The following is a 23795-nucleotide window of genomic DNA, read 5'->3' as shown; positions in this document are numbered from 1 at the left end:
GGGATTGGCTCCTATAACCCCAGCTGTGTCGAGCTGTTATGACGCAACACGTAGCTAGTATGCGTACATACAAATACGTGATGACGGAAGACGTTCTCTCTTTGGCCATTTCACCGCCAGGTGAGTCGCTCCTCGGTTTATGTGAGTTTTCTGCATCCGAGTCCATCGCTTCGGGGAAACCAGATTTTGGGGATCGGTGTCTCCACACCCACCCCCTGGCTCTTCTCCCGTGCAATAACCGTTGTGCGGGTCTTCCCACTACCGCTAGGCCCTCTAACACGACCTTGTTGGCCGCCGCCTGGGAGCCGGCATTAACTTCCGGTTTGAGCTCGGGCTCGGCGGGGAAGGAGCCGGGAGCAGTGGCGGCCGGAGCCGGGGCCTCCGCAGGCGGACCCGACCCTCGGCCTCTCCCGGGCCTTCGCTCTGCGCGTCTCCGGCAACGTGATTTCGGCTTTTGTTTTTCAGAATGAAGACCATCCTCAGTAACCAGACGGTCGACATCCCGGAGAACGGTAGTGCCCTTTGTCCCTGTTCTCGAGTTTTAGTAAATAAGCCTTAAATAAATGTGTGAGCGCAGCCGCGCGCCGGCCCCGTACAGTTGTCAAGGCCCGCTCGGGCCCCCGTACGGATGCCAAAGCCGCAGTGCCCTAAGTTACCCTTGCTCTCAGAGTTAGTAAGGATGCACACGCGCGCGTGCGCCGCTTGTAGGAGCCTCGCCGCGGGGTGGGCCCGCGCTCCCGGGGAAAGGGTGCAGGGAAGCGCCCCGCCGGCGGGCGGCTCCTCCGCGCGCTCACGCTGGCCTTGTCTTGTGTCTCCTAGTCGACGTGTCTCTGAAGGGTCGGACAGTCATCGTGAAGGGCCCCCGGGGAGTGCTCCGCAGGGACTTCAACCACATCAACGTGGAGCTCAGCCTCCTTGGGAAGAAGAAGAAAAGGGTAACGTGGTTATCGCTGGCGTTTCAGTGTGCGCCCCTGCCGGGGGGAGCTGATGCGTTTCATTTGCCCTGTAGCTGCTTATGAAATGTTCGGTGGCTCAGTTTCTAATTTAGAGAGAGGTACCTGGACAATCCAGGTCCAGAACATGGTGGTCTAAAGTTTCAATTCTGCCACTCGGCTGTTTCCTAATGATCCTGTGTTTCATCCTATGTCTCATGATGCTGTCTTTCTAGCTGCCCCTTTTATTATCCTTATTTTGGGGTCAGCTCCCATAATCTCATCACCACATAGATTAATCTTAATCAAGAGCAATGAATCGTTAAATGTTTAGTATTAGGCTTGTGCTTAGTTTGTATTCTAAGAAGGGGTAAAATTTCAGTGAGAGCTGGAGCTATTTTATTTTTCCTTGTATGCTCCTTGCTTTTAATAAATTTTGGCTTTTAGTAGTAAAGTTCTGAATGAAGGGCGGATAAGTGTATATGAAATAACTTAAAAGCTATAGAAACTGATTGTTTTGCTGTCCCTCTATAACTTATGTGTTTGTACTCCAGTAAAGTAACCAACTGGTGTTTGAGCTTCCATTATAGGTTGCTTAAGTGTTGAATGCCGTATTTAGTTTTATTTTGTGTTGCTTCAAACGTGCTTGTTGTTCCCTCATGTGTAGTCATTAATTCCTGTCTTTTTTCCTGCTGGTGACAGTTTCTGTAACGTTTAAAAACCACTTGAGGTCCTAGTCCCAATTTTTCTTTGTGCCCTGACTTAAAACTGCTCACTCTGGTTGGGCTGTGTCATATGTAGACTAATACATGCCATTCATTGGGCAGAGAGGTTTTTAACTACAGTATCTTTGAGAGAGTTGTAGAGGGATTGGGAACAGAAAAAATTGATGGAGAGAGTTTTCAGGTCTGTTGAATTACAAAAACTAGATCAGTTATCCTCTGGAAATGGTCTTCTGAAATGATGTTCTGTTTCAGCTCCGGGTGGACAAGTGGTGGGGAAATCGCAAAGAACTTGCAACCGTGCGCACAATCTGCAGCCATGTACAAAATATGATCAAAGGCGTCACCCTGGTAAGGGGGATAAATAACCTCAACGATTGATGGGTTGTGCACATCTGGATTGGCAGAAAGTCTGGCACATAAAGACTTATCCAAGTTTGGAACTCCAGGGGTTTGAGCGGGTTTATTTAGGAAGAATTTCTGAAGGAATGGTGGTTAAAAATGGAGGCTCTTGATGATTATTTTGCCATCATTTTCATATCCATCCTTTTCTTTCCCCTCATAACTCCTAGTTCAAATCCTTGAGTTCTCTTCTGAGTTGCTGAAGTTGCTTTCTAATATCTCCCTGCCTCCAGTCTGCCCACCTGCTACTACAGTTGCCAAAGTAATTTACACATTTCTGTGGTAGCATTTAGTGAAAATTAATTTGAAGAGTGCTTATTTGTTTTGCAAAGTTCTGCCGGTCTAAATTTATTGGTTTTAATGCAGGGTTTTCGTTACAAGATGAGGTCTGTGTATGCTCACTTCCCCATAAATGTTGTTATTCAAGAGAATGGCTCACTTGTTGAAATCAGAAATTTCTTGGGTGAGAAATATATCCGAAGAGTACGCATGAGACCAGGTATGTCTTGTGGGCTACATTTCCAGAAAAGATAAGATTTATGTCTGGTCATTTCATCATGGCAATTGAAGCTAGTGTAGTATAAGCTTGCTGTTGTTGTACCAACTTTTGTTAATGGAGGATAATCTATATTGGGATTTTGTATTCTGTGTTATAAAAAGTATGTGCAAACAAGAGAACTGTTCGGTTCTTCTGCACACATATATTGTATCTAAGATATAATGTAACATATTTAACATGTATAAGATTGCTTGCCATCTAGGGGAGGGGGTGAAGAGAGGGAAGGGAAAAGTCAGAACAGAAGTTAGTGCAAGGGATAATGTAAAAAATTACCTATGCAAGCAATTAGCTTTGAAAATAGAATTTGCTCTCAAAACCCCAGCCTCTCTTGGCTTCTGCTCTAGTTTCTAGGAGTTTCCTTTATTTTCTAAGAGGATCTTTGAGGGTTTTTCCTTATGTATAACACTGAACAGCTTGAGGTCTGAAAGTAAGGTTATTGGGTGCAGTTAGTCTTATGATATTTATCAAATACTTATTCTGCAGAGGTTAGGAGCAACAGATCTGTTTCTGAAGCTGTATTCATGTTTTATGCAAGTATTTGATTTGGGGGGGGGGGAAGCCCTTGTGTCAGGCTATTAAAAGGAAAAGATGTGTTCTCGATGCCTTACACACATGGGACTGAGTAATTTAATAATTGGGGCATTTGCTCCATGGCACTTTGCCTTTGGATACTTCAGTTTTCCCAATTGTAAGGGGATGAACTGAATGATCTCTGGGATCAATTTCACTTTGATAATGTAACTTAAAATTTTTTTTAGGTATTTAAATAATAAGCAAGACTTTAAAGTGTGTGGCGTTTTTGTGTGGTTTTTTTTTTTTTTTTGTCTTGTTGAATTATTTCTTTGTTATAATAACCTACACATAAAAAACTAACATTTTGGAGGGAGTCAGCTCTAATACTCAATAGCTGTGTGAACTAGGAAAAGTCATAGCATCCAGAGGTAGATGAATCTGGAGCTGAAAAAGACCTTAGAGGTTATTACATCCATTTCCTCATTTTACAGATGAGAATATTGGAAAGGTTAAAAGAATTGCTCAGGATTGATTACATACTTAATAAGTCATTGAGATGGGATTTCAACTGAAACCTTTTGGCTTTATATTCAGTTTTCTTTATTTAATCTATTTTCCTGTCTCTAAGTTGAAAAATAACGCTATTACCCTATAATACACCTATGTCATTCAGTTTTCTTTATTTAATCTCTATTTTCCTGTCTCTAAGTTGAAAAATATCACTAAATATCCTATAGCTATTACCCTATATACCCTATAGTATATGATGCCCTATATTGTGAAGAACACTCTTTATGAATCTTAAAGAGCTACCATGTACTCACCCACTCACTAACACCAGTGTGTTAGCTGCTTTTGTAGTTGTAATTTCCCTATGACTTGGTAGATAGTGTTTAACTGTTTTCTGAATATTTATTCTCAAAACTTTTCCAGCTTGGTGTACTTTGCCTTGCAATTTGTAGTCTGCTGGTATAACCCCCAAATCCCTTTTATTAATCCAAGCTAGGCATTAAATGTAGAAACTAGTGGACTTTATTAATTGTACTTAAGGATTGTATAAACATATTTTTTCGATTTTTTTTTTTTTTTTCATATTAGGTGTTGCTTGTGCTGTTTCCCAAGCCCAAAAAGATGAGTTGATTCTTGAAGGAAATGATATTGAACTTGTGTCAAACTCAGGTTAGTATATTTTTGGTTTTAAATGTATTTTGACCTGTGTCGTATAGGTTAATGTATTCAACGTAGTACATCATTAATATTCCCATAAAAATGCAGGAATGAACTTAATTTTAGGTCCAACAAAATTATAGTGGTCCTTACAAGGACCACTGGTTCTGGGTTTTATTTGATAATTTCTGTGTTTCATCCCCTAGAAATTTTAATTATTAGCTCATGTGAAAAAAGAGTGTTTTGCTTTGTTTTTTAAGGTTTTTTAGTCCAGGTTGAGGAAAGAATATATTGGTTGCAATGTTGATTTGACTAATCTTGAATTCTTCTTTTTCTCTTGTATTCTTTTAGCTGCCCTGATCCAGCAAGCCACCACAGTCAAAAACAAGGATATCAGAAAATTTTTGGATGGTATCTATGTTTCTGAGAAAGGCACAGTGCAACAAGCTGATGAATAAGTTGGGAAAGGTAAAGCAAGTAATGGGCTTTTATGACATAGTAGATAGCGAAGTTTTCCAAACTTCTAATGATGGGTCAAAAGATTTTTGTTCACTTTTTCTAAAATGTTAATGAGCTGCACTTTGTCTAATATAAAATGTTAATTACTGTTTCTAAATGATAAGATGGCTAAGGAAATAACATAGAAAGTCTATTGAAAACTTGGAAGCACTGCATAAATTGGTGGTCCTCAAACTATGGCCACGGGCCAGATGCAGCAGCTGAAGATGATTATCCCCCTCACCCAGGGCTATGAAATTTCTTTATTTAAAGGCCCACAAAACAAAGTTTTTGTTTTTACTATAGTCCGGCCCTCCAACGGTCTGAGGGACAGTGAACTGGATCCCTATTTAAAAATTGAGGACCCCTGACATAAATACTATATTTCCCATGGCTGTATATTCTGTTACATAGACAAAATTGGGGCATTCTTTGTTATGGGTTTCCAGGTTCCTTTCAGTGATCTGCAAATGTTTCCCATGTGTATTGGCTTGTGTCAGCTATATAAGAATTTTTCTTTCTGCAGATGCCAAAGGCCACGTCCTGAGGAGTCGACACTTATTCAGATGTCAAAATAAAAATAATTTTTGTCATTTGGGGACTTTTTCTCTTTTTTTTTCCCCCCTTAAATCTGTGGTTACCCTAATAGGTATGGTTTTATATTGAAATATGTTTAATTGGGCCATTGATACAAAGAATTGGGCAAGTGAGCCTAAGTTTTTGAAGGCCAACCCAGATGATGCTTGAAATATGGAGGTTCTTACTTAAGCCAAAATCTTTGTTCCTGCTTGGAATGAAAAGTAGTGCTCTTAGAACAAAGAGAATGAAAATAGTGTATGAGAATGCTAAAGTATGAGATAGAGGGGAGGGAATGGCCTGAGGTGGGGGAACAGGAGGAGGCTTCCAGATCAATCCTTGGAGACATTGGGGTAGATGTTCTCGATTGTACCGATCATTATTGTTTGTGTCACTTGGAAGATTGTAGTTTGGGTAGAAAGAATTTTGGATTCTGATTTCTGTTACATGAGAAAGAAGGAAATTATAGAGCAGCTGAGTCAGATCAGAGGGAAATTGTTTTTAAGTCTTATGAAAAATTGTCTTGTTTCTCTTAACAATGCATAATAAGTGGTATTCCCTTTTTAAACTGAATCTGAGATCATTCACCAATTTGGTAAAGTGAATCATAGTCTGCTAGGAACAAACCGTGTGTATGTCTTAGTGGAGTCTTTCCTGGCTGAATTTGGGGAGAATACTAGAGGGATGAGGGCTGGAATAAGAGGGTGGTCAGAATAGAGGGATTTTTTACCACAGTAAATCATTTAAGCGTAGAGGTCTTTGGCCAGACATTTATTTTCCATGACAGCTATGGAGCAGTGGTTGCGACATGCAAAACAACATCTCATTTGAAGATGGCGAGTGTTTGTTCGTGAGGTCTGGTGCCCAAGCCCCAAGTGTGTACGGCTGCGAGCACTCCATGGGCCTGGCTCTTGTGGGACTCGAAGTAACCCACCTGCTCCCCATTAAGGCCTTTGATCTCCCCCTTCTTGAACTTGTCACCCCCCCCCCCCCATTCCAGTGACTCCCAGGGTGCCCTTTTGGCTTCCACATGGATTGGGTTTAAGTAAGACAATTATGGAAAGTCCTCACCTTCTCTCCCAGAATCCTCAAAGGGGAGGCAAGGTAAAAGCCAGGAGGATCTTGGGATCTTCCATGTCTGACCGAGTTCCAGGAGTTGTGGCTGTCTTAGTGGCTGCCAGAGCGAGCTGTGCTGAAGGAGATCTTTGCATGTTTGGGGTGAGAAACCCCTAACTCGCCCCATGATTCTGAGGGCTGGCAGTGACCCTCAGCCTGGCTGGTGCAGTCCCTGCTGTTCCCTGGCACTGAGGGTATATTGGGGGTGGCACTCTGGGTGGCTGGAGAGCCTGGGAGTCTCAGTGGGGGCCACCTGAACAGTTCCCTCTGGGGTATTCGAGTGCCAGAGATCCAGGAGTAACCATGAGAAGTAGGCTGTAGGTGGGCCGGGGCACAGCAGTTCTGCCAGGAGGGAGGAGACGACAAGGCAGGCATTGGTCCTCCAGAATGAGGGCTCGGGCTCTGCTCTTTATTCATGGTCAGTGCTTCCAACCTTCATTCTGCCCAAAGTGTTGCCCTGGAGCCGGGCAGGCTCAAAATAGCCTCCCAAGGATCCTCCCTGTTCCCCGACCTCCATGAGTGGAGACTGGTGTCTGCCCTGCACAGCCTCACCTCACCCATCCATGGGTTAGGATGAAGTATGTGGTCCCTACCCTCAAAGAGCTTATCTAAAATGTCATAGTCAGAGAAAGCTCTTGGAGCTCAGGCTCTGCCAATAGTGTCTTGAGGTCCTTAACCTGGGATGAGACCTCCCAGGAGGAGGCAGCACTTACTGACTCCAGCGTTACCTCCTCCCTTCCATCCTGCTTCCTTCACCCTTTTCATTGGCTTTTTAACCGCACCCAGGTGCCTCAATTCCCCTGAGATGGGACCTCTCAATTCCAGCTGTGAATCCTCTGTACACTTCTGTGATTCTTCCCTTCCATTTTCACTTAAAACCCTCCCAGCAGAACCCATCCTAGGTCCTCCCTTATCCAAGTTCCTTGATGCATCTTGAAGACAAGATTCTAAAGGGACATTTGCTTTTTCTTCTCCCCTATGAGACCTTGTTACTTTGTCAATACCTTCCCAATTCCAAGGTCTGCATTTAATCTGAGATGTGAAAGGGAGAAAGGTCCTTGATCATCTTAAATAAATCCATACTCATGGGAAGATGGTTCTTACATAATCAACATCCCAAACAATGGCTTCATTCCTTTACCCTTCAAACATCTCTTGTGATGAATAAAGAACTTAGTGTAGTAAAGTGTCAATTTCTGGAGGAAGGATGCATTGGTAAATATGGTCCTTGGAAAGTTTTGTAAAATAATAGATTGTCTCAAAAAATAGTGAAATTTTAAGTTTCAATGACTTCTGAAGGATAAATGCTACAAAAAAGTTATTTACATTTCTTTTGCCCTTAATTTGATTTTGTGAATTTTGAATGATGTTGTTATAAGGTGGGTGGACACCCTGCCTTATGTTGCACAATAGTTTGTGGATAATACCTTGCAATTATTGGATTAGTGGAGAAAGAAGGTCCTCCTCCTTGGCTACCTCGTTCATGGCCATTAGTCTTTCTTGTGGGATCATATCAAAATTCATGCATCAAAACATTCTTTGGGTGATCATAAACCTAAGGTTCCTTCAATCCTTTCAATCACTGAGCAACAAGTTAGGAAAGTTTTTACCAAGTTTGAAAGTTGTCTAGAACTATATAGCATAAAGTGATGGTTATGTTGTAAAACAATATTTTTAAAACTAACATTTATCCTTTTGAAGTTATTAAAGCTTAAAGCTACACTACAATTCTTGGGATACTCCATATAATAAAAGCTTGATTAAAATCTTAGTTGTATATTTTTGATTGGGTCTAAACTAAAAGCACATAATAAAATAAGATTATTGTGTGTTTAAATCAAATAATAAAACATAATAAAATATAAAATAAAAAAAATAGGCAAGGAGTGCCAAATTAAACAATTTGGAAGGATGATTGCATTAACATTGACTTTAGAGAGGATACTGTTTTTTCAAAACTATTGTGGTTTTTTTTCTCTAGATAGGCAGTTTTTCCTACAAAATGTGTCTGACTTTATGAAATAATTCGCAGTTATGTAGTGCAAAAAGGCTTACAAAATTTCATAATTGTATGAGGTAAATAGTGGAAGCCCATTTTATAGAGTTGGAAATTAAGACTTTAAAGTTGAAATGACTTCTCATTCCCACACAGCTAGTCTGGGAGATTTAAGGCCAGGCGTTCATTTGACACCCACACGTGCTAGGTTACAGGCCTATGAAGCTGGGAAGGGAGGATTATTCTCTACCAACATACAAAGCAGACTTAGTGCAGGCAATACTTCAAATATTACATGGATCCCACGATTCTATCCCACGCCTTTGAATGTGCCCCTCTACCTCAAAAGGGAAAAAGAAGATTTTACAGGTTTAGAGAGTGATTGAGTCAAATCTGATGGGGCTGGATAGAAGTAGTACACAATTTATTTAGAATAAATTACACCAAAATTAAGCACATTTTATTAACAATGCACATGACTTTTTCTCTCCCAGAATCTTTTTTAAATGTTAAAATTGTCCTGTAGTACTTACATATATAACACCTATTGGTGTCAAATCATTATAAGGTCAGTACTTTAGTGCACAAAATGTAAACATAAGTAATTTGACTTCCTCAAAAGGATGCATGATTATAGCAAATAGGCATACAAAAATAACTTGGCCCAAAGACCATTTTTCTCATCCGCAACGGCCTGAATTCCCCTTTCAGCCCTTCATTATGGTCCTCTCCATATACTCTTTTCTAAATGCAGCATGGTGGCTGATCCACATCTTAAAACTTTAATGGTTTTATAAGCAATTGATATATTTTGACAGTAATATTGATGACTTAAGTAGAAAGTTTTAAATCAAAAATTTGCAGAATGGTGACTGAAATTGGCAAGAATAAATGGCTGAATAAATACTGGTACCAGACAAACAGAAAACAGGAAAAGATGATCTTTTTTTTTCCATTCTTAATAAAATAATAAACTTTAAAATAAAAATTTTGAGAAGCAAACCATATGATCAAGGTAGTTGTCATATCGTGAACTTAAACAGGGTAAATTAGAAGCAGCAAAATCTTTAAAACTGAAAATAATTTAGAATCTTTGTATTACTTAAACTTGAATATCTGGTAAAATATAAGTTTCTGGAGGGCAGGAGCTGTCTCACTTGATATTTGTATCCCTTACCTCTAGAATGATACCTAGAACGGTGACCCGTTACAGGAAGGAATAGACCTTTAGTAAATGTTGAGTGACCTTTTTTTCATGCATGTCACAGTAATGACATGTTATTTGACAGCTTGATTATTTACAGACAATATACTTGGGCTCTAGATAGGGTTGTGTCTCTGTGACATCAACCACCAATTAAAAAGTGAAAATTACCTCAAAATTGCTGCTTGCTTACTTCTTACTATCAGGTGCTCATGTATTTGTTCAGTGAGTGAATCTAGGCCTGTTTTCGTGAAAATATTAACAGAGCTATTATGAATATTCCTCACTTTATAGTTTCTTAGGCAAATATTGCTGTCATTCTTTGGGCCTGTTTCCTTTAACAGGAGGAATTTAAACTAGGCCTTTGAGGATCCTTTTAAGGCTAAATCTAAAATCCTCTGAGACAATAAGGTCCCTTTCAGTCTTTACATTCTATAATTTTGTATTACATACTCAAATTGGAAGAGGATCTGTGAACTTGGAGGAAAATTACATCTTTATCTTCAATAACTTCTAAATGAAAAATAACATTTTAAAAAATTATGAAGGCAACAAACCAATGTGATATTAACAGTACCTACAAACTTTGTCACTAATATAAGTCACAGATATTTTCATATCACATTACAGATGTTGGACATATCTTAAAATAGCTTTAATTCTCATCACTACTTCAGAATTACTGGAGCTATTAGTATCTTACTTTTAAATGTTTTATCTTGTTAATGCATTAACAAAGGAGCACATATATCACAATTATTTTTTAATACTTTGATAACATTTCAATATAGTTGGCTTCCTTTCTAATACTATGTATTTTATTTCATGCACTTAAAAACATTTTATTAATATTTTATTTTGTACATTTAGATTGTGAGGAACTTGGCTTTACTTGACTTCCAAAGGGGTCAATGACACAGCAAGGTTAAGAACTTCTCATCTAACAAGTTTGTCAGCTACTGATATTCAGCCAGTGTTTCAATAGAGTTGGTGTTTAATAAACTCTGACTAAAATGGAGAGCTATTCTTGTGGTAGAAATGTATAAGAAGGATCTATAGGACAGCACAAGGTCAAGGTTTCTATTAATTTTGCCTTAGAGACTTAAGAGAATATAGTGATCTTTGTCTTGGAAGTTCCTTTAGGAAGCGCTCCTTTTTAATACTTTAAAAAGAACCTGTCTGATTTTAGTTTCTAGGATTTTAAGTTTCTTCTAAGCTTTGAAGAAATTTAGGATAAAAGTCAAATAATAGGGTTTGAATCCAGATAATTACATTTTTAATTGCCCTACCAAAATAACAGCTTTCTAAACTAGACTAGAGTCTATATCTGGAGAGAGGCCAAATTTGAACAAGGGTTTAGAACTAGTCAGGGAAAGGAGTCATTTAATAATCTGGTTTTATTTATCTAATTTATTTAATCTAGATGGTTTAAAAAACACTTTACATATGTATGCTGTTTTTTAACTTTTCAAAATACTTTTTAATCTTTTGTCATTACTCACCTTGTAAAGATTGTTAAGTATCAACATTTGTCAAAGTAAGAAATTAAGGTGCTTGCCTAAAATTATCTAAGAAAGAGTGGTAGGACCAGAACCCAGCACTCCTTACTCCTAGTCTTATGGTCTCCTATGTACCCAAAAATGCCATTACACATTTTATATTTTGAAATCAGTGTCCTCATAAATTTAATCAAACGTAACATTCAAATAATTGACATTGTTTTCTTATGCTCTTTTCCCCCAGTGGGAAAGACTATGAGAGGAGATGTTCTGTTTTGACCAAAGTTTAGAAAAATATCAGTAAACTAGAGGGCATCCAGCGCAAGACAACTACGATGGTGGAAGACCTTAAGATTTAACCATTTTGGGAGTGGTTGACGGAATTGAGGATGCTCTACCTAGAGAAGGCAGGATAGATCAGCAGCTTTCTTGAAGTATCTGAAGAGCTTACAAGTAGAAGAGAACTGAGATTTGTTTTGTTTGTCCCCAGAAAACAGATCTAGAAACATTTCAGCTCACCTTGATGTCCCTCAAAATTAGAGCTATTCACACATTGATTGGGCAGCTTCAGAAGGTAGAGGGCCTTCCATTGCTGAGGGCTTTTCAAGCAATGGCTGGATCTCATTCAAGTACAGATTGGACTAAGGTCCCTTCCAATTCTGTGACTAAGGTTTTAACCTGCAACTATCTAGAGAACAGCCAGTTTATGTCTCATACTTTTAATTTTTTTTTCTAATAATCTTTTTCTTGAACCATATAGGAAATTACTCTGACATAAAGAGAAAGTAATTTGTGGAAAGTGGGATTTATAAACAAAATATATTGCTGCTTCTCTGGTTGAAGAAAGAATTAAAAATCTTTGCTATAAAATTAAACTAAGAAGGCAATTTTGTATCTTAATGGTTCTGCTTATATTGTAACCAGAAACCCACATCAATTCATATAAATATAGAGTAAACAAAAGAAACTTATTAGTTAGGTACGTGGCACTTTTCACAGCTTAATGTCTGCTTGAGTGAAGATTTTTATCTTCAAACCCCACCACTATTAATTTGTCGACATCAACCCCTATAGGAAAATTAATGTGGATCATCCTGCAAAGTCATGGTCATTCCCTTGGTAACAACCAATATCCCAACATTTCTTTTTCCTACATGCATTTGTTTCCTGTAACCTACTTGGAATGGGGAAAATGGAGTGAATTTATTCACTGCCTTTTGAAGGCAGATAGAAATAAGACCAGTTTAGCCGAGAATACCCTTATGACCTTTTTTCAATGGTATTGCAATGTGGTGTTGCAAGTTCTTTCCCTTATAATATTTTTTTCTCTTCCTCTTTTGGAAGATGGTAACTGTTAAAAGTAGGACCAGGCTGGAAAAGAGACAACTACTAAAGAATATCAGTGGTTTCTTCTTCTCGAGAAATAAACACAATTTGCACTGTTTGTCACGGCGACTCTCCCCACATCCCAAGCTGGGGCGCTCAGAAGGAAAACCTCTGCTACTGATCAGCTGGTTGTAAAACTGGATTGAGGACTTTGCTTTTGAATCAGATGTGAAGAATCCAAATCTGGGTTTAAATTTTTCTTCTGTCAGTTTAAATGCATAATAGCCTTTTATCTTGACTTTATCAATTAAGTAAGCTGAAAACGAGAAGATTGGAATGTTAGTAAATCATAACCATTCTTCAAAAAATACATAGAAAATGTAAACCCCTTCCTTCGGAGAATGGAAATTTCCTTGACAATAGATTCAATTTTGTGCTTTTGTTTATACCTCAGCACCTCGAACAGGACCTAGTACTTAATACTTGATGACTGATTATTTTATATGGGTAGAAGATGTACTTTCAATAAATAAGCTAGAGTCATAATCATCAAAGGACTCATCCAGTGTCTCTTTGACAAAATGATAAGCAACATTAATATTGCTTTGAGGTTAGGATGCCATTGATGCATAACTTCCTCTGTTTCTTATTATTTCTGGGGCAAATCACTTTACTTCCCTGAGCTTCTGGGTTTTTGTTTTGAGCTATGCAACTTATTAGCAAATCATGTATTATAAATAGGTTCAAAGTTTTCTCAGTAGGCACAAAGACCTCAAACACAGATTTTACACAGATTTTTATACATTAAAAGAAAACAATGAATGGAATACAACACAGAATATAGGACTAGTAACTTGATTTCTTGTTGGTGGAAAGATTAGAGACTTTTCAATTTGGTCGGGAAGTTTTTCAACTGAAAATGAGGTGCTGGACTAGACAGTTTCTGAAGTCCCTTGCTCTAAATCTATTTATTCTGCTCCATAAAATCACAGAATATCAGAATTAGGAGAGACCTCAGAGATTACTTGGTCTGATTTATATCTGAACCGTTATCACCAAAATGTACTTAGCTGGGTGCTGCTTAGTAATGGGGCTTTTACTATGTACCCTTTGAGACTGACCAATCTGCCTTTAGATAGCTATAATGACTTAGACAGTTTTCCTTACTATAATATGGTCTTTAGGTCTCTTGTTCTCTTGGTTGCCCACCTTTTTAGGACTCGGGTATATCAGCGTCCTCTCTAAAACTTCTGATTTCCAGATGATAAGATCATTTTTTTAAAAAATGGAATCCCAAACCACCAGAGGGAATTGATCTTGCCCACAATTTTTCTTTTTTCTCTTTTGCCTTTAGTCAGACATATTCAATACATGTCATACCTGCCCTGTTAGAGTACAAACTTCAGCTAGATAGGCCTTTGTTTAGTTGCTGTTGTATGCAAGGTATTGGGTTAGGCCACTGGATTACAAAGACAATGAAAAATTGCTCCACCTACTCAAGGAGCATGTATTGTTTTGAGGGACAGCCTATCACAGAAAGGAAACTTGATAATTTGAGCACTAAAAGAACACTAAAGACATAGAAATTGGGAAAAGGTTCCCTTTAGTGGGTGTCTAGGAGACCCAGAGAAAGAGCTAGAAGAAGCATGAGTTCCTAAGGGTCAGAGTTGAGAAGGGTCACTCTAGGAACAGGGGGATGGACACCTTGGAGGTGGAAGGGGAGATGTCAAGATCACAGCAGACAGTTGAGGAGGGTCAGGACTGTGTTCTTCTGTTCTTGTGTTCCTGGCACTCTCCTCCAAGATCTCTACTCTTTATAGCTAAAGCCCTAGAAAATGCTGTTCTTTATTTTGAAAAATAAAAGGCTATGATAATTTTTTTTAAAAGAAAGAAAATGCTATTCTTAATAGCTGCCTCCACTCCCTCTTTTCTCTCTTAATCTCTTACTATTTGGTTTCTGATCTCATCATTCTACTGCAGCTGGTTTTTTAGGAGTGACCTTATTGTTAATTGTTTTTTTAATCATGTACAACTCTTCATGGCTCCATCTGGGATTTTCTTGGCTAAGATACTGGAGTGATCTGCTGTTTCCTTCTCCAGCCCATTTTACATATGTGGAAACTGAGGCAGAGTTAAGTGACTTGGCCAAGGTCATACATTGGTAAATGTCTGAGGCCAGAGGCCAGATTAGAACTCAGGTCCAGTGCTCTGCACACTATGGTCTTCCCTTCTAGGAATTCTTGTTTATAGTAATGCCTTTGGAATGAAAGAACTTGGATTCTAGTTGTGGTTCTGCCACTGACTTGTTATACAATCTTGGGCAAGTTTCTTTTCTTATTCTTAATTTTACTTACCTTTAAATTGGGTGTAATAACATCCATGAAGTTGTTGGGGGGCTCAATAGATGTGTGTAACACATGTGAAATGCTCAGTGTGAATGTGAGTTGCTAAGTCCTTTCTATTCTGGTGGGCCTAGGATTTCTTACAACCATCTTCTTCTGTTCCTCCCTGCTCACTCTTTTAGCCATTGTTGGCTAAGGACCTGCTTCTTGGATCCTTCACTCAAACCAGAACATTCTGCTCTTTTCCCCCGGGATTGCTTTACGGGATTACCTTTTAAAGCTTCCTGGATGTATTTTTCCAAGTAGTATTTTCGGAGCTCATCGTTGTCCAGGGACTGGTCATCGATCCCGCTGGATGTGATGTAGATGTCCACGTCACCGTAATTTTTCTGGATCCACTTGAGAATCTTTCGCTCTCCCCATGGCATCACTGCCTGGCGGCTTGGGGAGCTGAGGCAGGTGATGTCCTGGAGAAACTGGACATCTCGGTCAGAGGCATACTGGCTGCCGTTCTGCTGCTTGTGGATGACAAACCTCGTGGTGAAGTGATTGAGCGCGTAGAAGTCGGCCGAGCCCTTGATGAGCTTCCTTTCCTCGGCCGTGAAGTGGGGCAGCACAGAACTGGAGAGCCCTTCCTTGTTCTTGAAGGCGATGTACTCCTTCATGGCTTTGGGGTAATCTCCCGTCTTAAAGATGGGTTCCGCAAACCACGCGATCTCAAACTGGAGAAAGCGCTCCGCTGCTTTCAGGTGGGAGTCGGCAAAAGGATTGGCAGGTTCGGCCCAGTCTGCGTGCAGAGACAGAGAGACCGCCCCGCGCTGGGAGGGTCGGTACCGGCTGTCGTAGACGTGCCAGACCAGGGCATGGGCGATCAGCAGGTTGTGCGCCGCCTGGTACGTGTCACTGCTGCTGCTGTTGTAGATGTCACTCAGCCGGTTGGGTTCATTGATGGTGATCCAGAGTTTGACCAGATCCCCGAGTTCCTGAAAACACAGATTTGCATAGTCCCGAAAAGCATGAATGGTTGACCGGTTTAGCCATCCCCCGCTCTGAAGCAAAGGGGCGGGCAGGCCCAAGGAAGTGTGCGTCGGATAGTACAAGGTGACCATGGAGGAAATGTTGAGTTTCAGCACCTCGCTGACCACACATCTGTAGTACCTGAGGACTTGCCGGTTAACTTCCGACAGATCTCCGTTGGGCAGAATTAAGGACCAGTCCAGGGCAAACCTGTAGTGGGTGACTTTCATTTTGGCCAACAATTTAAGTTGGCTTTTGATGCTGACAAAATCCGTGCATTGAGCATCTCTTGTTTTTATGGTCACCCCTTCTACCCGATGTAGCAGTCCGTTGCCAGAGACGTTCCAGGAGTATAAGTGAGGGTCTTTGAACTGGGGTGAAGAAGCTACTGTCTCAGCCTGTGAAATGCAAGAAACACATTCAGATGAGGCAAAGAAGCTCGGATGGACAAAGACACTCTGATAATCCTAGAAGGAAAAGGCCATGCCTTTATTTTTCTTTCTAACTGAAACCTGAGAAGGAAAATATGCTTCTCTCATCTCCATGATGAGACCAGTAGAAGTGAATCTAAGTTCTTAACATTTTCTTTTTTCTTTATTATTTTTTATTACTTTTTTAAAAAAATCAACAAGTCCTTAATCTCCATCCCCCCAACTGAAAAAAAAAAGAAAAATAAAACTCTTTTAACAAATATACATAGTCAAGCAAAAGAAACACTTTCCCTGGCCATATCCAAAAAAATAGATGTATCAGCTTGCACTCTGATCCATCATCTCACCATTAGGAAGTGGATAGCAAGATCCTTGATCTCCAGAAAATGTGGGCATGGAACGACTCCCTGGATCTGATTTGGGAAACAAAACTGTTGTTTCCCCTAGAAATTACTGAAGAGCCATTCCTAGGTTACACTTTCCTCCATGCCTTTTTCCATTTTTACTTGTCTTGTGATCCAGGCTAAGGCAAAATCGGGCATTTGGCTTTTTGCCCTGATTTAAAAGTTGTTAAAAAATTTAAAAACAAACAACTAACTCTAGAAAGCTACCACAGGATGAAAATGTGAAATTGGTTAATCACAAAGAATTTAATATAGGTAAAGGGTGTAGAAATGCTTCCAGAGGCAGCTACGGCAATAGCCTTGGCACAGTGGATCTAGTGCTGATTCAAGTTACGATGGCCTGAGTTCAAATGCAGCCTGGAACTGGCAACTGCTATCACTTAAGCACACTTAACCTCTCTCTGCTTCAGTTCTACCATCTGTAAACTGTTCTGTAATCATGTACAATGTTCTGTAAGCCCCTAAAGCCCTATGATGATTTTGTAGCACTAAGATCCCAGCTATGTTATCTGAACATGGGCTCTATAATGACTATACTATATACTAGTGCTTCCCTTCTTCACAGAGGAGTAAGACAATGGAGTTGCACACCAGCCTGCTTTTTAGAAAGATCTCTGAGGCTCTGAGCTGCTTTGACATACCAGTGATCCTTTGCGAGGGAAATCTGGCCGAATTTGGAGATCGCCTGAAGCTGCCAGAAACCACAGACCAAGCAATGGTGAGCAACAGCCACAGAATCAAGAACTTGCTCGGGTTTTCCAAAAGTCCTTATTGTGTCTATAGATTAAGTTTCTAAAAACTTATCCCACCTTTTTCCCACTCCCCCTTGAGCAGCTGAAAATTCTCCCTCTCTGCCTGCTTGCCCAAGTTCTTCTCAGAGCTTTGTAATCAGTTTTATTTAAGATCCCTCTTTTAGGGCTTGGGTGGGGATGTGTGTAATTTTCTTTTAAAGTTATGAAATAGGATAGTATTATGACAGTGCCCTAGTAGTCTTTGTCTCACTTAAATCGGACTTAATTTAATCAGTCTTTCTTGAATGGAAGTCTTAATCCGTTTGAGGGAGGGTCTAGATTCCTAAAACTGAAGCAATCTTTTTATGACTTCCACACTAGTAGAAATGTCTATTTAATTTGATCAAGAAAAGTATCTCTTCATCTTGAATCTGATTGAAAGGATAAACAAGGTGTAATTGGTTTCTGGAAGATATTTCTTTGAGGTATCAGCATTAACATTACTATTGGTCTATTTAAGTAAATTAGAACACACTCAAGTTAAACTGCTTTTTTTTCTTTTTAACTTTGCTGTAGTCATGCCTTTTATTTTAGAGTTACTACAAAACATAGGTGGAAATTTCTTGGGAAGGATAGCATTAGGATTAGCTCGGGAAACTTTGTTGTTTGGCACCTCTCTAAAGAAGAAATATTTCTAGGAAGAAGGATAGAAACTGATTTGTGATTCCATTGATCCCAGGAGTATCCAGTCAGCCACTCTGTCTTGAGAGATTTGCTTGGAGCATTAGTTCCCTCTTAGAAGAGGGACTGGGAGCCACTTCTTCCTGGCTCCAAAAGAGCAGTCTGTTCATTAAGCTACCTTGCTGCTAATATTTGTATGTTACAATGAATTTTCCTTGCCAACTTTGGCTAAAACACAACACAGAGTTGGTCTCCCAGAGGGCCCCCTTTCAGCTCCTCTCCAACTAAATTGTAACTTGTTACTGTTCTCCCCACAACAAAGGAAACAGCAGGTCTTAACTCATTTCTCTACAATCGAGACACCTGCAGCTACTTGCGGGCAGGCACATCATCAGGCAAAGCAGAACTTTTAGAACTCAGGACCCCATCAAGCTTTTGCTAGTCTGACACTTTCCTGGCTGGAGAAGCTGTTACTCAAGCTCTAGGAGGCTTAAACAATTAAACCCATCAGAACATGGCTTAGGAGAAACATTTCCCAAATCTGGTGCTAATTAGGACACAATTCCTCATGTGCTGAAAAGCTCTCCTCTCTCCACACCTACATCCACAAGTAGAATTAAATGTACCTCTTTTAAATCATAATTAACTCTTCAGTAAATACCTCCCTCACTGTATACTCCACTTCCATAACTTGATTATGAGCTTTCACATTTGCCATCTGTCAAATAGTTATTTAGGACATTAAGGTCCAAGAACATTGATTATTTAGGTATACATTAGCCTAAATTTGTGTGTACATAACTATTTAAGTAAATTTCTAGCCTGGATCATGGCCAGGTTCAATGCTTTTTGAAAGTTTATGAAAGCAATATTGGAAACCGGTCGCTAGAAGTCCTTGCCCATTATTTTCCTCATCTCCCTTTCCTCAGACAGCCCTACATTTAAACCACCCTGAAGAAAGACTGTTGACTGAGAATTTTTCAAAAATCATCATTTGCCCATTAAGGAGATTGTACTTGTACAAAGCCAAGGCATTTAGCACAAAATTAAAGGAGACACACGCTGATCACAACCTCAGCGAATCTGGTGGGTCCGAATGAAGGAGAGAAGGATCCAGAGGAGATGCCGTGTGCATCTTCCTAAAACACTGTTTTCGTTGTGTTGTTAAGGCACCTTTAAGGACTCTTCAGTACGAGATGACTTGTACTCTCTTTAGACAATCACTATATGGCATTCTCCGGCAAACCCATCTCCTGTTTTCCTACACGAACCCCATCCCTGTTGCAGTCAGATTGGCTTATTCCTGCCGCCCACTCATAACTGCCTTTATTTTGCCACGACTCCTTTCCGGGGAACATTTTCCCCTTTCAGATCCTATCCATCCTAAAGGATTTACCTAATCATTTCCACAAAGCCTTCCCCAAACACTCCAGACTCGGGCTGGCTGATTCTCCTCCCGGCTCCCCTGTTATCTGTACCTGCCCTTCATAACATACAACTCGGGCCATTCTTCCTGTGGGGACATCTTGCTCCCCTCCACTCAATCGTCAGTAAGTTCCTTGAATTCTGGGGCTTCTGAACCTTGCTTCCCGTGACCCTGAATGGGTGAGCCGTGGTGACTGACTGATAACAGAACCTCCAGCATGAGAAAGCTGGGTGGGAGGAAGGCCCGCAGTCGGGGGCTCATGGCTCACAGCTGCAGAGCCCCAGGGACTCGGTGATGCCCGGAGCGCGCGCGGGAGTCAGATGCATTGCCCGCGGGCATGCTGGGGTTCGGCATCACCGAGTTTGGAAGATCGCCTCTGAGGCCGTAGAAGGCGCTGGCAGTTTCAGATAGGAGCGGGGCCCGGCTTTGTGCCAACGGCTCCCGGCGGGAGGCTTTCTGGCTTCGTTTTAAAGCGTGCTCACTTCCACGTCTGACGTATTGTTAGGGTTTCGTTCACTATTTCCCAACGACATTTTCGTTGGATTCGGCCTCTTCTCAGGCCCACGGGTGATCTGCTTTCCGAGACCCTGTGGGAGGTTTAGGGCCAGTGAAAGCAGCCCTGGGTTTCCCGGGGGCCATTTCTGGCTGCCCACGGGCCAAGCCTTCCGGAACATTTTCTTTTTCTTTTTTTTTTTTTTATTTAATAGCCTTTTATTTACAGGATATATACATGGGTAACTTTACAGCATTAACAATTGCCAAACCGGAACATTTTCCTGAAAAGGCTTCCGGTCAGTTTTCTGGGGCAGAGCTGCCTGGCTGGGAAGACCTGGACAGGTGACTTCCTTTTTTATCTGTATTAAAAAAATGATTCCTTTGGAAAACAAAGCTGGTTTGGGGCCTCTTCGGCGGCTAGGGGGCGCCCTGGTGCGCAGAGTCGGGAAGGCTCCCCTTCCTGAAAAGTCCCAAAGTGGCCTCAGTGACAGAACTGGGATTGATTGGCGGGTAGCGTCCCCTCCCCCCCCTCCCCCCCCCGGCGCCCCCGCCCCCACCGGGCAGCAAACATCCGTCAAGGACTCCCCTCGGCTGGACCAGCTACAACTCGGCTCTTTCAGCTCTCTCTCTATTTCTGTCTCTTGTTTCTTTTTCTTTCTCCCCATCAGCAGAATGAAATCTTGGTAAAGCCCCCCCCCCCCGAGATTGAATGCGACCTCCGGCCATCCAGCCATCCTTAGTGTGTGAAGATGGAGCCTGCCTCTGGGCGGAGCTTACGGGATGCGGCCCCGCCCTATGCCGAGGCCCCGCCCCATCCCGCGGCCCCGCCCATTCTACCATTTAGCTGCTTTAGCTCTTAGCGGCTGTCTAGACCTGGGCCCAAGAAGAGCGAGAGCGGAGAGGCCGAGGTCAAGGATCTGGAGAGAGAGATCCGTATCAGCTCATTCTGAACCTGCGGCGCGCGGCTTGTGGCCGCCCGCTCGGGGACCGCCCGCTCGGGGACCGCCGCCGCCCGCGCCGGAGAAGGGCCTCAAAGACCCGCCCCTGGGCTCACGTAGGAGATGAGAAAGCGGCAGCCGGGGCTTCCGGGGGCTGCCATCCCCGACGGCCTCCCCGAGGGACAAGCGCTGCCCCGGCTGCCCCTTGGATGGCCCGCCGGAACCTCGTAATCCTGCTCCATCACCAGCAGTTAGAGCTGGGGGGGGACGTGCCGGGGAGGAAGGCGCAGAGCTCTCCAATCGCCGCCCGGCCCTGCCCGCTCCAAGCCCGGCGGGGTCTCCCTGGCAAGGTCAGCCCGTCTCCCGCCCACTCCTTGTCGCTGGGAGCCCCCCTCACTGATCCGTGGGGGGAACCCTCCTCACTGCTCCACAGCGGGGAACCCCCCTCACTGCCCCACGGCAGGGAACCCTCCTCACTGCTCCACGGCAGGGAACCCTCCTCACTGCTCCACAGCGGGGAACCCCCCTCACTGCCCCACGGCCGGGAGCCCCCCTCACTGCTCCACGGCAGCTTACCTTCAGGACGGATTCAGTGATGCCCCAGGAAAAGTCACAGGGGAACTGCCCCTGCACATCAGGCGTGGACTCTTTGGAGAGGAATCCATTGTCCTCTATGATTTGTTTGTAGTAGTGCGCGGAGGACTTGGGCTTTCTCTCCTTCTGTTTGCTTCTGAAGTCCACATAAAATAGGCCCCGTCTGGTGCTGTAAGCATCTTGCCACTCGAAGCCGTCCAGCAGGGACCACGCTGTGTAACCGAACACCCTTATTTCATCATGTTTTATTGCTGCAGGGAAAAAAGAAATTGGAATTGATTTGAGTGCCCTCACATCAGTCAATAAACCGGTATTAAAATAAACATGGTTACAGGAGTAATATGTGCCCGGCATTGTGCCAAGGGTTGAAGATAGAAAGGCAAAAGAGGAACTTCCCTCAAGGAGCTTACACTCTAATGGGGGAGGCAATACATACAACTATGTATAATCGAAATCTATAAATTGGAGATAATCAATAGAGGGAAGGCACTAATTAGTTTTAAAGGTCTCACTCTCGTCTTAGGTGTGAAAATTCATCAACTGTGTCCATTATGATATAGGGCATTGCATGACATAAACTTAATTTTCTGAGCAATAATCACTTCCAAAAAGTCACAGTTCTTTTTATCCAAAACATGTCACCAATCTGTGTATATTATCCTTGCCCAATGGATTTCTAAAACCTTGCAAAGTATCTGAGGATTTATGAGCTAGATTTTTTTTCTCTTCTCTACTTATTTATTCTATCATTTAAAAAGAAAAAATTGACAATTTTTGCCTCATGAACTCTAACCACATTTCTAACCCTCAACCTCTCAAATACCACCAAAATCAAATCCCTAGGAGGCCTATGAGACAAATCAGCACCGACAACCATCATCATCCTCCTCACACTCCTATCCCTAGGAGGCCTACCGCCTCTCACTGGCTTTATACCCAATTGACTGATCTTTCAATTTATGATTTCTTGAAATACAGCACTAGAAAACCAGTCTTTGATAAAAAATCATTGGAATTTGAATGAAGCTACTTGACCTTGTCTTAAATGACTCGTTCTCACTGTTTGGCCAACACTGGGTCCCAGTCCAAGCCTCCCTGGGTCATTTTTTGGGTTTTGATGGCATAGAGTGAGTGTAAATAACAATTGTTTCTGTTCTGGCCAGAAACCCTGAGGGTCTTCCCCATCCAGATAGATTTTTACTTTGAATAGGTAAAAGAGGTCATTTTGGAGCTTCTTTTCTTATTTAGCCTTAATCATTAAATAAATGGGTGTTGGCTCAGACAAGTGGAGACTTGGGAAAGGTCAAGGTCTCCCACTGCATCCTGGGACATCTCCAGTCCTTGGTATCTAAGTCTGGCCACTGGACCCAGATATCTCTGCAAGAGAAAGTGAGGCTGGTGACTTTGCACAAAATCAGTCTCGATTACATCCAATTGAAAGTCAAAACATCACCTTCCTGTTGTGAGTTGGTCCTCTCTGAGAATGAAGGACAAAGGACAAATAATGAATTAAATATGTACTATTTTCTATTAATATATTGTTTTGTATCATTGTATTATTATTTTCCTGAATATCTTATTTTCCCTATTAGACTGGAAACTTCTTGATGACAGGAACTGGAGTATATCTTTATATTTTTCACTAATGGGCAAGCCAGTGAATTAATTATAGTGGGTACTTAATAAATGCTTGTTGAATGAATGTGCTTTGTCTATTTAGGGGACATGTTTTCTTATATCTTATAAGAAATATGTATTTCTTATGTCTTATATATTCCCTATTTTATAGATAAAGGTATTTTCGAACCCTTGTTTTGACTAAAAATTTCTTCTTGAAAGAGCTAGTGTGATTTTTGTCAACGAAAAACTCCCTTGGACAAGGGTGAGAGAGAGGGGAAGAAATATAATAGAAAAACTTTTGACCTTCATTGTAGTCCCCAAATCTGCAACTTGTAAGCATGAGCAAATCCCTTAATCTCTGCAGGTCTCATTTGTAAAATTAGGGGACTAAGCTAGATAAGGTTTCTTCCTATGCTAAAATGCTATAATTCATCAACATTAATGGCTTGAGTAAGAATTAAATATTATTATTATCCAGATTTATGATTTAACTGGCTTAGGGAGCTGTACTTCTTTGCCTCAGAGATTTGACTGGGGATACTGAGATTAAGTTTAGATTTGTCCGTTAAGTGATATAGGCAGTATGTGTTAGAGTTAGGATTTTAC

At 41.4% G+C, this 23795-nt stretch overlaps 2 protein-coding genes across 2 annotated transcripts in view; one reads left to right on the top strand and one right to left on the bottom strand.

Annotated features, from left to right (window-relative positions):
• Positions 1-63: 63 nt before the first annotated feature.
• On the top strand, positions 64-5391 carry RPL9 (ribosomal protein L9). Its single transcript, XM_003773312.4, has 8 exons — positions 64-120; positions 466-512; positions 820-935; positions 1910-2005; positions 2423-2555; positions 4227-4307; positions 4647-4763; positions 5320-5391. Exons 2-7 carry the CDS (start codon positions 467-469, stop codon positions 4751-4753), a joined length of 579 nt encoding a protein of 192 aa, XP_003773360.1. The 5' UTR covers positions 64-120; position 466; the 3' UTR covers positions 4754-4763; positions 5320-5391.
• Positions 5392-8888: 3497 nt separating this feature from the next.
• Positions 8889-23795, bottom strand: part of KLB (klotho beta) — a 35501-nt gene continuing 20594 nt past the window's right edge. Inside the window, exons 3-5 of the mRNA XM_003773316.4 lie at positions 21552-21820; positions 15124-16267; positions 8889-12826 (exon numbers count right to left, since the gene is read on the bottom strand). Coding sequence (XP_003773364.4) covers positions 12429-12826; positions 15124-16267; positions 21552-21820 — 1811 coding nt within the window. The 3' untranslated portion in view covers positions 8889-12428. The remainder of the gene's footprint in view (positions 12827-15123; positions 16268-21551; positions 21821-23795) is intronic.

The sequence above is a fragment of the Sarcophilus harrisii genome, chromosome 6 (genome assembly GCF_902635505.1).
Source record: "Sarcophilus harrisii chromosome 6, mSarHar1.11, whole genome shotgun sequence".
NCBI lineage: Eukaryota > Metazoa > Chordata > Mammalia > Dasyuromorphia > Dasyuridae > Sarcophilus > Sarcophilus harrisii.
Note: the sequence above shows the minus strand (reverse complement) of the source record. Positions and strands in the feature narration are given on the sequence as shown.

Excerpts from the sequence above, each read along its gene's own strand:
- RPL9 (XM_003773312.4), top strand. The coding sequence starts at position 467 with ATGAAGACCATCCTCAGTAACCAGACGGTCGACATCCCGGAGAACG. Across the intron at positions 2,006-2,422 it reads TGATCAAAGGCGTCACCCTG|GGTTTTCGTTACAAGATGAG; the intron begins GTAAGGGGGATA and ends GTTTTAATGCAG. Across the intron at positions 2,556-4,226 it reads AAGAGTACGCATGAGACCAG|GTGTTGCTTGTGCTGTTTCC; the intron begins GTATGTCTTGTG and ends TTTTCATATTAG.